Here is a 16,428-nt window from a genome sequence, read left to right as displayed (position 1 = left end):
TGGAACTGGATGTAATTGTGGGGAATATTCTTACAGGATGCATAGGCCAAGTAAACTTATTTTTTTTTAAATTGGAAATAGAACCTGTGAATGAGAAGAACAACCCACCCACCCCCTTTCCCTGCCTAAATTTGAATGTGGGAGCTAAGGGGCGGGATTTAACAATCTAGTTCAAAGCAGCCCTTATGTCTTTTTTTAAAAACTTATCTCAGATATGCAGATAGACATACCTATTTATACCTTTACCCCACCCCTCATTTGCATCTTAACTTGCATTAGGAATGGGGAGTGGTGTTAGCTTGCTACTATGTCCCCCCTTCCCCATCAACTTGAATAAGAATTGGAAACTAAATATAGATTGTATTTTTATTAATTTCAGCCAGAATTGAATTTCAAAGTAGTGCACACAATTAAAATACATAATATATATTTACATGACAGTAAAACTCAGTACAAATGTTCTTGGAGAAAGGACAGAAAGGTGCCTGTCTATAGGCTTGCCCTCCTCTGATGTCTTGGGGTGGGGTGGGATTGAACTGTAGCCAGCCAATATGCAAGGCTTCAGTGGTTGGCTTCAGTGTACTCCCTTTCCAGGCTGAAACAGAGGAAAAGAAGACATCCCTCTGTGGGAGAAACTCTCCCTCCCTCCCCTCAAGAAATGTAGACTCAAAATGAACTATAGGACACAGTAAAGGTACTTAGGTGAGAATGCAGCCCAAGGTGGCATCTAACACTAATATGTATTTGTGATCAAAGACTTGTGTTTATTCCTATTGTTTTAGGTAGCAAAACAAATTGCTTTTTTGAAGCAGGGTGCATCAGGCTATCTTTCTCTCTCTGAGCTTACTCTGCAAAGGTTACCTGAAGCTCAAGAAGGCACTACATCAAATCAAAGCAACCAAAGTCAGCAAGTGAGATAAAGAACAACCTTAACATGAAAAGACAAGGCCTTTATGTATCTTGAGCAATAGCGCAGGAAAAAGCCTTGAGGGAGCTATGCCAAAAAGACACTGGGCTAAATTGACACTGGTCTAACTTAGTAGAAGGGACTACCTTCTTCATAACCTAATAAATTAAGCTTGCGTTGGGGGAGCTACATGGGGATGGCAGAGTGCTCAGCAGGGATGTAATACCATAGAGTCTGCCCTCCAAAGCTCCTATTTCCTCCAGGGGAAGTTATTGCTCTCGTTCAGGGGTGGCCAAACTGTGGCTCTTTCACACCTCACCACCCTGTTGGCCAGCTTGCAGAAGGCATCTCTCTCTTTAAATCACTTTAAGCCACTGCCTGGATTAGCTTGGAGAATGCATTTAAAGTTGCTTTCTTTCCACCTCTCCCTCCCCATCTATTCCCTTCCCTCCCTGGGCTTCCTGTGGCTCTCAAACATTTGATGTTCATGTATTACTGCTCCCAAACATCTGATGTTTATTCTATGCGTCTCTTACATTAAGCAAGTTTGGCCACCCCTGCTCTAGTCTACAGTTCACCTGGAACTTTGGGGAAATCCTACTGCTTGCCTTCGCCTTTTTAAAGGACAGATCTGTATGTGGCTCCCCCACCATTTTCTTTGGTTTTTGCTATCAAGTCGTAGCCAACTTATGCTGATTCTGTTTAAGGCAAGAGATGTTCAGAGGCAGTCTGCCATTTGCCTGCATCTACATACCAACCCTAGCTTTGGTTTCCTATCTAAGTACTAACCAGGGCTGACCCTGCTTACTTCTGAGATTAGACAAGCCTGGGCTACCCAATCACCTAATCACTGTTAGTCATTTTACAAAAGCAGGAATTTCTGGGCAAAATGTTCCACATTTCAACTTTGGAACTAACAGCAGAGAAACACACCTATTTTGAGGCACAACCTCAGTCTACTTCTTGAGGTAAACTGTTTGAGATTTTTTCTCATTAGTGGTGCATCTTAGCCTACACCTTTTACCAAATTAAGGCTCACACAAGGAAGTACCTCACCCATTTTAATAACCCATCAGTCATTCATGCAGTAGAACATGACCATCTTCATGTAATATTTCTGTATTCTCTGTGACTAAGTTCAAGGCCTTTTGTCGAGCTGAAGGCAATAGCCATCAAGGAGCATGTGTCTCACTCATCTCATTCCTGCCCCATTTGCTTCCTGTGTTCTCTTCACCCCCAGTATCTGGGCTTGGAGCCTGGTAACTGCTTCTCCTTCTCCAGTGGTGGTTCTGCACTGTCTCCCAAGGCAAACATATTCTCTGGATCTATGAGAAACATGCTGTAGAGGTTGAACAGGAGCATAGCGACAAGGGGTAGGAACGTCAAGCCAAAACCAAAGCCCCGGAAAGAACGACCCATGGCGTAGGCCAGCCAGTAGAGGAGCCTGAGAGGGTGAAAGAGAGTAAAGTAGGGTTGCCAATCTGCAGCTGGAGATCTCCTGGAAATACAACTGATTCCCTGGTCCCCAGACTCCACCCCCCCCCCCAAAATCCCTAGGAATTTTCTGACCTGGAGTTAGCAACCCTAAAGGCATGGAGATGGTTAAAGAATGACAGCGCTCAGGGATTTTTTTTTTTTCTGGGGGAATGTGGTGGAACAGAGTTCTGGAACCTCTTTCTGGAAATAAAATTCTCAAAAAAATGTTCAAAAGTTCAAGAGGGGCACCTGTGTATTTCTCCTTCATTTCTTTCTTGAGAGTTCTGGTACCTTTTTTCCAGAAAAAAAGCCCTGCCAACACTCCATAACTGCCTTTACCCCCAAAAGGAACTTTTAATTCATTTTAGTGATACCTCAAGCAGGAGGTGGGGTTTACCACTGCTTTACTACTTCAAAATTACTTGCTTGATTAAGGCCATTAACTGGGGAACAAGAATTTTGCTATACACTAAAAACCCAGTCATGGAAGTAAATAAAATTAGAATCCCAAGCCTCAAAATATACTCAAAGAACAAAAAGATGGTAGGGAAATATTTTGTGTGGGGGGGTTTTGTTTTAATGAATTGTTGTGTGCATGCATGCAGCTGGAAGTCATGGCAACCTCTGGTGACTGACCCCTACTGGGGACCTGGATAATCTTCAGATAGGTGGCTGAATAAAACCTGCCCCTGCCTCCAGGCTCTGGTATTCCAAGGAGGTCTCCCATCCAAGTACTTGCCAGAGTCGCCCCTGCTTAGCTTCTGAAATCAGGCTTGCCTGGTCAGGGCGATGGTGGGGAAATACTTTAAGGAACAAGAGCTACCCATTAAGAGTTATTTGGGTATTTCGGAAGGAGTGCCTGTATGGCTCCATCTGTCCAACAGAAGTAGCTTTACAGCGTGCTCCAGCAGCTTAGCCAGTCTGGTTATTTCTCCAGAGAGGAACAAACCCAGTTTGTGAAAACAGGTTTTGTGACTCGAAAAGAACAAAATATGAGTTCTCCAATTTGTGGGATTCTTATCACCAATACTCCCTCTAAGCTATGGAGTCTTGTGAGCAAAAAAATCTACTTTGTGAGCTACTGGCATTAATTTTGTGAACCACTGCAAAAATTAGTTTGCTCCGGGCCATTTTTCCTGAGCTAAGACAAAAATATGTGAGTCAGACACTAAAAAACTGTGAGCTAGTTCACACGAACTCAGCTTAGAGGGAACACTGGTTGTCACAGGCCTGCTTCCAGAATGTCTTTTGTTTATAGAAGTACTCGATCTTTGTTTTCATGGATAGCTTCTTCACAATACTTCTCAGCATGGTACAATGGTTAGATATCTGGACTAGCATCTAGGAGAACCAGTTCTGCATCCCAACACTGGTGTGAAAGCTCACTGGGTGGCTATAGGCCAGCCTCACAAAGTTTTGTTTGTGAAGAAAAAAAAAGAGAACAATGTTTGAAGCACTTTGGGGACCATGAGAGAGAAAAGCTGCATATAAATTAAATAACAAAAAGTTGGCTGCTCCTCATTGTATGTCAGACAGACACTCCTCTCATAGTTCCTCCACTGTAATGGTCTGGATTAAACTCTTCTCTCCTTGCAGCAGATACATCTCCTCAGCTACCTGCCAGCCTTACCAAGGAGAATTTATTAAGATAGCCATAGTTGTGGGAGGGTGGTTTTCTTACCGTGAAATGGCAAAGAGGGCTGTCAGCAGAGGAATGAGCTTGAGGCCTTCCTGGGGCAGGTAAGTGGCAAGAACGGCGATGTTGAAGAAATACAAGATGAAGAGGTGGACTGACTGGGACACATAGTGACGGTGGATCTCCACTTCCCGCCGGAGCTCCCCAAAGGGCTGTAGGGAGGAGAAGCAGAGGCGGGACACCCCATATACAACCATACCTGGAGCGGAAAGGAAAGGCAAAAAATATAGCAAATCTGAATATCAATACGTGATTTTTTTGTAGTAGCTACCAGGGCCTAGATATTTTCAGTGCTGAGGGAAGGCCGGAATCCTGTGCCAGTGCCCAACCTGTAAGTATCTGGGAGTACTATTTGACCTATTTCTGGTGGCTTGGTGGTGGTGGGGGGAGCTATACATGTACTGTTTCAGGGTGGGAAAACTGCACAGGAGAAGGCTAAAGCCACCTTCCGCCTCCACCATCGTCCTAATCTCAGCAGCATGCTGTGTGCCTGATGGTCTGAAAGTCTGGCTGGAGAACTGACACCCAAATGAAAAACCGTCTAATTCAGCTCTAAGCAAAGCTGGAATTTGGGACCTACCTAAATAATAAAACAGAATAAAATTGAAATCCAGTAGCACCTTTAAGACCAACAAAGGAGAGGAGAGCCAGTTTGGTGTAGTGGTTAAATGCGTGGACTCTTATCTGGGAGAACCGGGTTTGATTCCCCACTCCTCCACTTGCACCTGCTGGAATGACCTTGGGTTAGCAATAGCTATCTCAGAGGTTGTCCTTGAAAGGGTAGCTGCTGTGAGAGCCCTCTCAGACCCACCCACCTCACAGGGTGTCTGTTGTGGGGAGAGAAGATAAAGGAGATTGTAAGCGGCTCTGAGTCTCTGATTCGGAGAGAAGGGCACATATAAATTTGCAATTCTTCTTCAAATTTTATTCAGGATGTAAGCTTTCGTGTACTAAATGCACACTTCATCAGACAATAGCATGTTATGGAATTAGCAGTCCTACATATATAGAGAGTGGGCAGTGAAACAGTATGCAAAATAGTGAAAGTTGGAGTTTGATAATCATCAGTTTGGGTTGACTGGACAGAAAAAACAGCAAAGCCAATAAACATCAGATGTGGAGATTGTCATTAGGTGACACAGATACCAATCTCCAATTCTGATGCTTATTGCCTTTGCTGTACATCCTGAATAAAACTTTGTTGGTCTTAAAGGTGCTACTAGACTCCAACTTTGTTTTATTGCTTCAGACCAACACAGCTGCTCACCTGCAGGGCTTTTTTTTGAGCAGGAATGCAGTTCTGGCTAGTTTGGCATCAGGGTGTGTGGCCTAAATGCAACCTGGTGTGAAACAATGGTGACATCAGGGGGTGTGGCCTAAAATGCAAATGAGTTCCTGCTGGGCTTTTTCTACAAAAAAAGCCCTGCTCACCTGTATCTATAAATAATACAAGTATGCATTACTACGCTTTTCAGAGATATTCTGGCTATCCCTAGCTACTAGGTACAGTCCCAATTTCCTGTTCCTTCCCTGTTCTTATCTTTGGGGGTACCATTTTCATGTTTAAAAATGCGAGTTGCTACACATGTCTTCCTTCAGGGTTCAGCTCCTTCCCCAGGGACACAGAGAATTTAGTCTCACAGTAGGGAATGGAGGCTACAGCACATATTCATGTGAATAAGATATATTGCCAATGGCTGCTGTTAGTGCACATGATGAGGACTCCTCTCATACGGCACACTGTTCGCTGCTCTACACACAGCAGCCATTGTGGAATAGGTTGTTGATATATTTTGAACTATTTAAAGGATGATCAAAGGTGCAGATGAGAGGTCAGGGTGTTGGACTTGCAGACTTGAATCCAAAACCCCATTTGAGCCATGATGCTCACTGAGATCTGTCTTCTGCTAACCCAGAGGTGTCAAACTCATTTGTTATGAGGGCTGGATCTGACATGGCTGGAGACCTTGTTGGGCCGAGACATTTGTGACATGAAATGTAATGCAAGGTAGCGGACACAGACAAACACAAAGATTTTTTTTTAACTTAAAACATGCTTAGAACATTAGCACTCTTGCAATATTTTGTTTATTTAACACTACAGTCTCTGACACCTCTTGTTCTGAATTATTGCATCAAAAACTGGAGATAATGTCTGTTCTGTAGCAATCTTGAGTATGCTGTTCAGGTGTGTTTCTATAAACTGCAAACCTACTTTTGATTTGCTCACAGGCCTGATAGGGCCCCCCCTTGCCTAACCCATCTCACGGGGGATGTCACCACCAGGGTGAGAAGCAGAATCAGTCCATCATTTAATTGTACCTTGGCCCGTCAAATGAGACATGAGGTAATTACTATGATGGCACATATGTTTTTCTTGTACAGCTTTAATCCAAAAACCAACTCCTTTCTTGCCTTTTACATTAGTGCCGGCTCAGAAGTTCTACCCAGTGTCAGAACTTGTATCTTTACTGCTGGTTCCCTATAATGTGACCAATGCTGTATTGTACTCTTACTGTGGCTTAGAGCTGCTTTGTTACTGAACCAAACTGACTCCATGTTGTAACCCTTGCTTGACCCAAAGTGCTTGAATAGTAATTAACCTTGCCCCACTGGTATCCAAAATATTTGGGGCTGTAGAATGAGTTATGTTATGTCTCTGCACATTCTCACACTGGGACCCTTTGAAGCCGAGCAGCATGGCCTTCGGAGTAGGGAGGCATCCTCTCTACTGATAGTGATGGTGAGAAGACAGATGTGCCTGTAACGGTGTGAATTGTGGCTTTGTGAGATGTTTGCTTTACGTGTATAAAATTGTGCTGGTGCTGGCTCTCGCCATCACTGTTATCTTGCCTTTTCCAGTGCTTAGTTCTCTTCAATAAAATCCTAACTTTGTAACCAAGTATGGGATCCGTTTGAAGTTCTTAAGTTCTGACACCCAGGTGTCAAGTGCACTCATTTCTATACTGCATTTTTCTAGACACTGAGCAGGTCACCAGCTCTCCATTTCTCTCCTCCCCCCTATTTACTGCCAAGAGGCAAGTAATAAATCCATCTGACCCTAGGATGTTTATGCTACAGCCTGGCTGATGTTACCTTCAAGTCTCCCCTCCCACAGTTTCACACAGACAACACTTATGTCTTCCCAGAGTAGTGTGAGAATGTTTGATGTTTCCAACAGTCTAAAATTCCTTAGTAATAAAATAGATAGTTGGTTAGTAACCTTTGAACCTGTGACTCAAGTATGCATCTGTATGGTAACCTTTGATGATATCCTATATAGCAACTGTGTAACTGTTTGTACATCATTACTCCCAAGGCTTGTGTCCTTGGCACAGCTCCTGAATTTCTAATAATAAACCTACTTTTGATTTCAAACAAAGGACTGGTTATTAAGAAATATCAGTGTTTGGCATCAGGGCTGCCTGGGCTTTGTAGCCATCTCCTAGAGTATGTAATTTTGAGTTTGAGTTTTCACTTTTGCAGCTCTGCAATGGAACCACAAAATGGCACCCACTTCTGTGTGAACTTCCTGGCACAGAGAAGTTAGAACTCCAACCCTAGCCACAATCATTACCACAACTTACATATTTTTAACCAAGGCTTAGATTCAAAATGTGTTCTTAGTGCTTCTGACTGTGTCATATACTTTTGAGAGGTTTTCTGGGCATGTGCAGAACACTTCCCCTTGTTAACACAAATGTTTCCACTATTTTTTAGCTGTGACTCACCTACATATCCTTAATATCCTACAGTGTATTTTTATCATTTTGGGTGAGGAACAAGTTATAATGTATAATAAAATAATGACGTTTAGCGGAAGTAAGCAGTCGGTCCTGAACGCCTCTCTCAATTGCAGCATTGCTGAGGTTACATAATACATAGATGTAATCAGGTTGGTTATACATCACCTAATTGGTTCATAAAAGGCAGCCAGTTATACAGCTTTACAGTAAGTTAGATCTCAAGTTGAGAAACTTGGAATCTTCTCACTCTCATACTTTACCAGGGGTGTTGTGAAACCAACATTCTCTGAACTCCTTGGGTGGGGGGGAAGGAAGCAGTAACTATTTGGTCATCGCCAGAAGCATATTTCGTTATGACACATTGTTCCTGGCCTTTCTCCAAAGAACTCAGAATAGGAAATATGGTTCTCTCTCATCTTATGCTCATTTGGGCACCCTCCAAAGTCTTGGTGTTAGTAACAGAGTTGTATTCACAGGAAAAAAGCAGGGCAGAAATATTTAAATAACTGAGATCACTCAATAAGATTCATGGCAGAGTGGGAATTCGCTGGTCCTTCACCACACACTGTTCTATACAGTGCCACAACCTTCAGTTTTAAGAGACAAGGTGCCTACTCCATACCACCACATGCTGAAGATTTGAAAAAGAAATGTCCCCTTAAAACCCCAAAGCAAGTTGTCCCCCCTTTACTAAACATTTGTGCCTGCTTCCCTAGCCTTCCCAATTTATCCAACAGATGTACTCCAATGAAGTTTTATTCATGGTATGAACTTTTGTGTGCGTGCTCATACCTTGAATAAAACTTTGGTCTTAAAGGTGCCACTGAACTCAAACTTTGGTCTACTGTCCCTCTTCTAAGGTTCTTCTAAATGCAGTATTATATGCCCTCAGGATCTCCTCCCCACCCCAGCAAGGAAAGTCTATTTTAACAACACTGTAAAATGGTTCTGGGGATACAGGTGGGGGGATATGGAATTGTGATGTTACAAACGCTAGCCAGTCACTGCTGAGCAAAATGGCTTCTGCTGCAAACTGACAGAACAGGTTTCCACAAAGCTCACCACAGTGGAGTAAGTGTGCTTCTGAAGCTGCTGGACTACTTGGACAATATACGTTTCTAAATAACACAAGATTATTAATAGGAAAAAAAATATCCTTAAAAGTATCTGCAGGAATGCAAACTCTGATACTGGGCACTAAGAATCACATCTTTCTTCTCCATACACCCAATATAAAGCAAGGTTCTAGTTTCTATGCATACAAAAGATTACAAAAGTAAAATGTCAAACATAAGAGAGGCTGAGCAGTGGAGGAACCTCACTGCTTCCCCAAAACCAGCAAAAGATCATAGAATCAGAGTTGGAAGGGATCTCCAAGGTCATATAGTTCAACCCCCTGCACAATGCAGGAAATTCACAAATACCTCCCCCTAAATTCACAGGATCTGCATTGCTGTCAGTTGGCCATCTGTTTAAAAACCTCCAAGGAAGGAGAGCTCACCACTTCCTGAGGAAGCCTGTTCCACTGAGGAACCGCTCTAACGGTCAGGAAGGTCTTCCTAATGTTGAGCTGGAAATTCTTTTGATTTAATTTCAACCTGTTGGTTCTGGTCCTACCATCTGGGGCCACAGAAAACAATTCTGCACCATCTTCTATATGACAGCACATCAAGTACTTGAAGATGGTGACTGTATCACCTCAGCCGCCTCCTCTCCAGGCTAAACATGCCCATTTTAACAAAACTGTACAATTAAGACATTATCATTGAAAATGTATTTGTACCATTAATGAAGACTGAGGAACAGAGCTCGTTGTAAAATGCATGAGTAGAGGTAGCCCACCATAGTTTGTTTATGAACCCCTGCCTGGGGCACCTAACTAGCTACTTTTAGTAGACAGGATGCTGAGTTACTGACCCTTCCAGGAAATCCATCCTTTCTTATAACCATCCTTTTCCTGCTGAAGAGACCCAAACCATACAGTTTTGCTTACCTATAATGATTGGGAAAGTGGCAAAAACGCCACAGCGAAGTGTGTAAACCAAACGGGCACTCATGGTAGGCATCAGAGGCGCATCAAAGGGCAGGAAGACATATGCGCCATAAAGTAGGCAAGGAAAAATTATCGTAGCTCCAATCATAGAGGCCACAGCTTTCAGGTTGGTAGGGTTACAGTTCCGGCATAGTAGGCACTGTAGACTCTCGGAGAACGGTTTGCCTCGTTCTCCATCATAGCTAGGCAAGTCATCAAAGTGTGCCGAATACCCACTAGTGATGAAATTCTGCTTCTCCGAGTCACCCTTCTCCTTCTCGCAGAGCACAATTTCCTCTTCGAATTCCTGTTGTTTCCTCTTCTTTTCATCTCCCATTGGGGTGTGTTCAATGCAACAGGGGTCAATCGGGACAAAGACGTGAGCTGCCACTTCAGGCATTCCGTTGCTATCCCCATCCTCCTCCCTGGGGGTGGGAGCTTTGTAGAAGGCTTCATCGTCCACAACAGGCCCCACTTTGGCATCTTCTCTGCTTCCCTCAGGACTAGGCCTCATGTCACTCTTGGGTACTTCAAGCACTGCAGTCTCACAAGCGGAATTGTGACACGCCTCATTCCATCGTAGGGTAGCCTCAGGATCCTCAGACCTCTGCTCTTGAGGGTAACTTTGGTTCACCTTGTCCCTGGGAAAGTCCTTCCCCAAAACTACCAATGCCACCTCCTCAGAAGGGGTAACAGAACTGGTGGCTGCCATTATGAGCCTCCAACCCTTTTCAGGGCTGTTCCAAACTCTGGCTACTCCTTGTGCTGCAAAAGTTTATCAAGCTAGATGTCCATGACTGTGATCTCTTCTTAACTCACAAATAACATGCTTCAAGAGAGCAAAATACCTCTGTGTAGATTTGGGAAGCAGAGGTAGTCATCCACGGAAAGTTTAGTGGGTCATCTCATTTTCTCCGGCACAGTCCTTCTTCTACAAAAGGGATGGAAAAGTATACACAAGCTTTAAAGACACACATGCATAAACTGACGTAATCGTCATTCTGTAAACTAAACCTCCGAGACAAGCCAACCTTGCCGCTACTAAGGGAACCACATGGCCAATGTTTTCCCCCCACAATGGCCTATGAAAGAATAAATAAAAGGAACTCTAGTCAATGGTTAATCTTTAAGAGAGACATGTCAAACATCAAGCTTGGAGTGGAAGCGACACAAACTTAACCAGTATGTTTCCTTCTTGGCCTATCGCTAAGGCTGGAAGATGTTTATCTGGGGGGTGGGGGTGGTTTTAGCTAAACTGCCCAAGAGTTTGCTGCTCCTTTAAGCAACTCTACACATTCTCCCTTGCTGTGCTACTCCTTACTCCAGGAACGTCTTCCCAAATGTAGCGCTACTCCCATCTCTCTGCCTTTCAAATCCCTCTTAAAACCTTTTTTTTTTTTTTTTGGCAAAGTTATCAGGTTGTGTCCAGACATACCACCACATTGCTTCCTCTCTCCTGCAACAGCCCAAAATGTTCCTCTCATCTTATTGCTGAGGGATTTGGAGGTACTTTTGGAGCTGCTGTGGGAGGGAAGAGATGGGAACATTACACACTGCAGGGAGAAGTCTTTCTGCCTGCCTTTATTCCTTAGTCCTAATCACTGGACCTGAAATATTTGCAACACCCCATTCCTATACCAAAAGACACTGCTCACATCTCCCTTAGCTCAAGTCTCTACTCCGCCACAGCTGGTCTTCTGTTCATTTAAAAGCCAAAATGGTGTTTGTTCAAGATAGATTAGAAAAGCACATGGCTTGCTAACACGCTATTACACTTTAAAGGAGACCTCAGCAACTTCAGGGTGTTAAACCACAGGCTATGCACTCATCACCCAGTCCAGGGCTTGTTTTGTAGCAAGAACTCCTTTGCATAATAGGCCACACACTGGTGTAGCCAATCCTCCTGGAGCTTACAGTAGGCCCTGTACTAAGAGCCTTGTAAGCTCCTGGAGGATTGGTTTAATATGCAAAGGAGTTCCTACTACAAAAAAAAGCCCTGTGTGGCGTCTTAGCATTCATGCACAGGCACTGACCTATGCAGCAGATCAGTGCTGTGTCTGAAGACGAGACACATCCACTCAGACAGAGATTTCACTTGCAGAGATACTGGGGAGGGAACTGAACCCTGAAGCAATGAAAGCAGTTTGCATTCACAAGGCTTTGAACAATACATCCTCCAAAGGCAGACAAGAACCGTAATTTACTAAGGAGAGATAACAAAAAACTGGAATTTTGGTAAATAAGGCAGGCCCGGAGCCAGAATTTTAAAAGTTGGGGGGCATGTAAAAAAGTCAGGGGGCACTTAGAATCTTCCTTCCCGTCTGCTGCTGCTATGACTCAGTGTGCCCGACTCAGGGTGCCTGACTGATCTGCAGGCCCTTTAAATACCATGGGAGGGGCAGCACCTCTTCCTGGGTACCCCTCCCATGCAATTTAAATTGCGGGGAGAAGGAGGGATCGGCTCTGGCCTCTCATCTTTCACCCTTGCAGCAGGGGAAGGGAAGGGAAGGTGTGGGGCACCCAACATGAATTCAGGGGGCAGGGCCCCCACAGGCCCCCCTGTAGCTACAGGCCTGAAATAAGGACAATTGTAGCTGTTGGATATTGTGACTCCGCATGCACGAGGATCTTGGAGGGAAAGGTTTAAGAGAATTCTCTCAGGTATACTTGGCAGTTAGTCTCACCCTCTGATCAGATTTTGAGCTTCTTTGGCCCTTGCTTGCCTTCTGTTTCATCTTATACAGACCTATCTTCTCTTTCTTACCTGGGCTTGGAGCTATAGCAAGTTAACCTTTTTGAAGTTAATTTGTTCACAGTAAGTTAAATGTTCCTACATGAATTTATCTTGTAAGATGTGCTTCTATTTTTGTAACTAAAATTATTCTCGTTACCACTTGGAGTTAGCTCATCTTTGTACTTTGTTTGAACAGCATTTCCCCCTTAACCAGAAAAGTGAAGGATCAGGGATACTGTGTAACCCCAGGGGCATCAAACTCATTTGTTATGAGAGCCAGATCTGACAGAAATGAGACCTTGTCGAGCTCGACCATGTGTGTCCCAGACCATGTGTGTAACAGAAATATAAACTTTATAAAGCACACAGACAAACACAATTAAGAATTTTTAAAAACAACAAAACATGCTTAAAACATTAGCACTCATTGGTCTTAAAGGTGCTTTCTTTGTATCTCTTCCACGGGATCTAGGGACTGGCAAAGGAAGCTCTGGCTCTTTCTTTCCTTCCTTCCACCAGGGGACCAGGAGGGGGAGGAGGTAGCCAATAGAAGGATAGCCAATTGAAGGAAGAAAGACTTGGCTCTGTAGCTCTGCTCTGCGATTGAGAGAGCCTGGCAAAACATTTCTCCCCCCCCTTCTACTTCAAGGGAGGAGCCTCAGCCATGGAGAAAATAGAGGCTTTGCTCTGTTGCTCCTGTGCGATTGAGCAAGCCTGGCAAAGCAAACTGATGCAGAAGGAAGCAAGAGGGAGGGTGAAGGAAGTAGATGACAGCCAGTTGCTTGGGGGTCTGATTTGGCCTCCTGGCCACATGTTTGACTCCCAGGGTTAAGCTGCTGTGCTTCCAAGGCAATTTTGGTTTTTTACATTTAACCCAATCATTGCTTATTAAGTACCTGTTTTTGCATTTACTCATATTCATTTACCATTAACCTCTCCTTACTGTTTTCTTTAGTGTCTAAAAGGAGGATGGGACCTCTCTATTTAACCCTGTAATCCCCCTTGAGTTTCAGCGAGACAGGTAGGCTATGAAATAAATTAATAAGTAATTTTATTTTCAAAGCACCACACATCCACAAGCAGTGCTGCATACATCCTAAAGACCAGATTGCACAGCTGCATGCACCTTTACAGGACACCAGCATGTCACCACAGCCAGCTGTCTGTAAATTCACCTCAGACCATGATTTGCAATTCTGGATTGCTGATCGATAGCAAAACCATGCTCTGTCAGCTCAAATGTCACACCCAGCCAGGGCTTTTTAAATAGAAAAAAGCCCAGCAGGAACTCATTTGGATATTAAGCTACACCCCCTGACATCACCATTGATATCAGGGGGTATAGAAAAAGCCCAGTAGGAACTCATTTACATATCAGACCACACCCCATGACACCAAGCCAGCTGGAACTGCGTTCCTGTATGTTCCTGTTCAAAAAAAGCCCTGCACCCAGCAAAGTTATACTTCCTTCACTGTGATTTGCTCCAAAATCTGAATTGAGCCATAATCCCTACAACAGCCTTGTAAGGTAGGTCAAGACTATCATAAAACTATCATTGCAGGCTGAGATCATAAGAACATAAGAGAAGCCATGTTGGATCAGGCCAACTGATGGACCTCTGCTCCATATGTTTATCCAATCCCCTCTTGAAGCTATCTATGCCTGTAGCCACCACCACCCCCTGTGACAGTGAATTCCATGTGTTAACCACATTGTTTGTCCATGTGTTCTTGTATTGTATTGTGTGAAAGGGAGAAAAGAACTTCTTCCTCTACCTTCTCTTTCCCATGCATAATCTTGCAAACTTTGATCATGTCACCCCTCAGTCGGTGTTTCTCCAAGCTAAAGAGCCCCAAGTGTTTTAACCTGTCTTCATAGGGAGTGTTCCAACCCTTTAATCATTCTTGTTGCCCTTTTCTAATGTGCTTGAGGCCATTTAGTTCATTCCCAAAAAGTGATTCAAATAAGGGACTTCCCAGTCTATCTCTCTCCTACATCCCTGCTATTCTACTGCAGTTCTGAATACACTTGCCTGGAAGTAAGTCCCACTGAATAAAACGGTTCCTATTCCAAGTAGACCTGCTTTGGGATCATTTCCTATAGCAGCAATATGTAGAATGTAGGAGGCAAGCCCATAGCTATGGCGGGGCCTACAGCATCCTGGCCCCACCACTTAAGCGCTGAGGCCAAGATCCCAGTCCCACCACTTACCACCCCTGACTTCTGTTGCAGCTGAGAGGCCCTCTCCTCCCTGCCCTGGGCTTGATAGGAGGGAAGATAGTTTAAATCTAAGGAGGGGAATGGATGCTTATGAGCTGTAGTGCTGGAGAAGAATCTTGAGAGTTTGGACTGCAAGAAGATCAAATTAGTCAGTCCTAAGGGAAATCAACCCTGACTGTTCTCTGGAAGGTCAGATGCTGAAACTGAAGCCCACCAAATGAGAAGGGAGCACTCACTGGAGAAGACCCTGATGCTGGGAAAGACAGAAGGCAAAGGAAAAAGGGGATGGCAAAAGATGAGATGGTTGGACAGCGTTACTGATGTAACTAACAAGAATTTGAGCAGACTTCGGAGGATGGTGGAAGACAGGAGGGCCTGGCGTGACTTTGTCCATGGGGTCGCAGAGTGTCAGATTTGACTGTGCGACTGAACAACAACAACAAGGAGGGAAAAGACTAGAGTCAGGACTTCTGTAGGGATGAATAAACGAGAGGAAAAAAAATACTGGGCCTTCTCACCCTTCAACAACATTCTGTTTTGCCACTCTAGAATTTGTGAATTCCTGAAGTCAGAGATGCTAGAGGTTCATACCTGCCTGAAAATGCCCTCGACACCTGTAGTCCCCAATCTATAAGGCGGCTCTGTAATATTCAAAGGAGCCCTTTTTTAATTGCTGAGGCCTGGCACACACACACACATACAAATATCTAGCATTACAATTTGGCTTAAACCAGATTGGGGAGGAAGAACATAGTAAACAGGGTAGTATTTCAAGGATGATTACACAGAAAATACTGCAAGAGGAAACTAATCTCCCTCATTAGGGATTGTTTTACAGCTACTCTCACCCCTGCCAAAGTCCTGCGCTTAGAAACCAGGCCAGCCAATGCAAAAAAGGGAGGAAGAAACAAGCCACCATCAGGAAATAAGAAAATGTTCAAAGCCAGTTTAGAACAGGAGTCAAGTCAGTAGCAAATTGACAGGGGAAAACAACTCAAGGACGGGGGAGTACAGGGAGGAAATATTATAGAAGAAAGAAAATTGATCTTACCTAACCGGCGACAGGTATACATAAACTCTGCCTGATACACACCCTTCTCCCTGTTATCTGCTCCTCCCAACCCACCTCCCTGCTTTGCGACTCACTTTTTCACCTGAGGAAACAAAACTGAGCTTACTCGGATCGCTAGGAAGTGAATCCAGTTACTGAAGTACAGCTCCTTCTGGGAGATGTAATTCTTTTTTTTGCAATGCCTTCTCTGTGCTTTCCCTTGGACTTTCAAACCAGTCCAACCAGCCCAGGTGGAGCTGGAATTACAGAGCAGGGGGGTTGGCTGGCCTGGCTCCACCTTCCAGGACTCAGGGGCGGCCCAAAGCGGTTTGGCTTGGGTTTTTTTAAATGTAGATGTACTCACTTGCAAATGAAACAATGCGTTATTTTTTTTCCTTTTTATGTTAACAGAAACGCTGGTTTAGCCAGATAGAATATAAGATCAAGATCCAAACCAAAGGAAGAAACTTATTGCATTATAACAGCCCAACACATATTGCGGCATTCACAGCCTGCAATTAAAGAGAACCACTTCCATCAAATCCAAAAACAGGAAGGAAAATTG

At 44.0% G+C, this 16,428-nt stretch overlaps 1 protein-coding gene across 3 annotated transcripts; it reads right to left on the bottom strand.

Annotated features, from left to right (window-relative positions):
- Positions 1 to 352: 352 nt before the first annotated feature.
- Positions 353 to 16,159, bottom strand: TMEM79 (transmembrane protein 79). 3 transcript variants are annotated; one of them, XM_060253307.1, is made up of 4 exons: positions 15,991 to 16,159; positions 9,819 to 10,788; positions 4,065 to 4,278; positions 353 to 2,351 (listed from the first exon to the last, which is right to left on the bottom strand). In XM_060253307.1, the coding sequence occupies exons 2-4, from the start codon at positions 10,567 to 10,569 to the stop codon at positions 2,138 to 2,140; spliced, it is 1,179 nt and encodes a 392-aa protein (XP_060109290.1). In that variant the 5' UTR covers positions 10,570 to 10,788; positions 15,991 to 16,159; the 3' UTR covers positions 353 to 2,137. The 3 variants fall into 3 exon arrangements, with proteins under 3 accessions (XP_060109290.1, XP_060109282.1, XP_060109297.1); XM_060253299.1 differs by lacking the exon at positions 15,991 to 16,159 and adding an exon at positions 15,864 to 15,931; XM_060253314.1 differs by lacking the exon at positions 15,991 to 16,159 and having other exon boundaries at positions 9,819 to 10,790.
- Positions 16,160 to 16,428: the final 269 nt, after the last annotated feature.

This window comes from Heteronotia binoei, chromosome 1 (assembly GCF_032191835.1).
Source record: "Heteronotia binoei isolate CCM8104 ecotype False Entrance Well chromosome 1, APGP_CSIRO_Hbin_v1, whole genome shotgun sequence".
Lineage (NCBI taxonomy): Eukaryota > Metazoa > Chordata > Lepidosauria > Squamata > Gekkonidae > Heteronotia > Heteronotia binoei.
The sequence above is the reverse complement of the archived record's forward strand: the minus strand, read 5'-3'. Positions and strand labels throughout refer to the sequence as shown.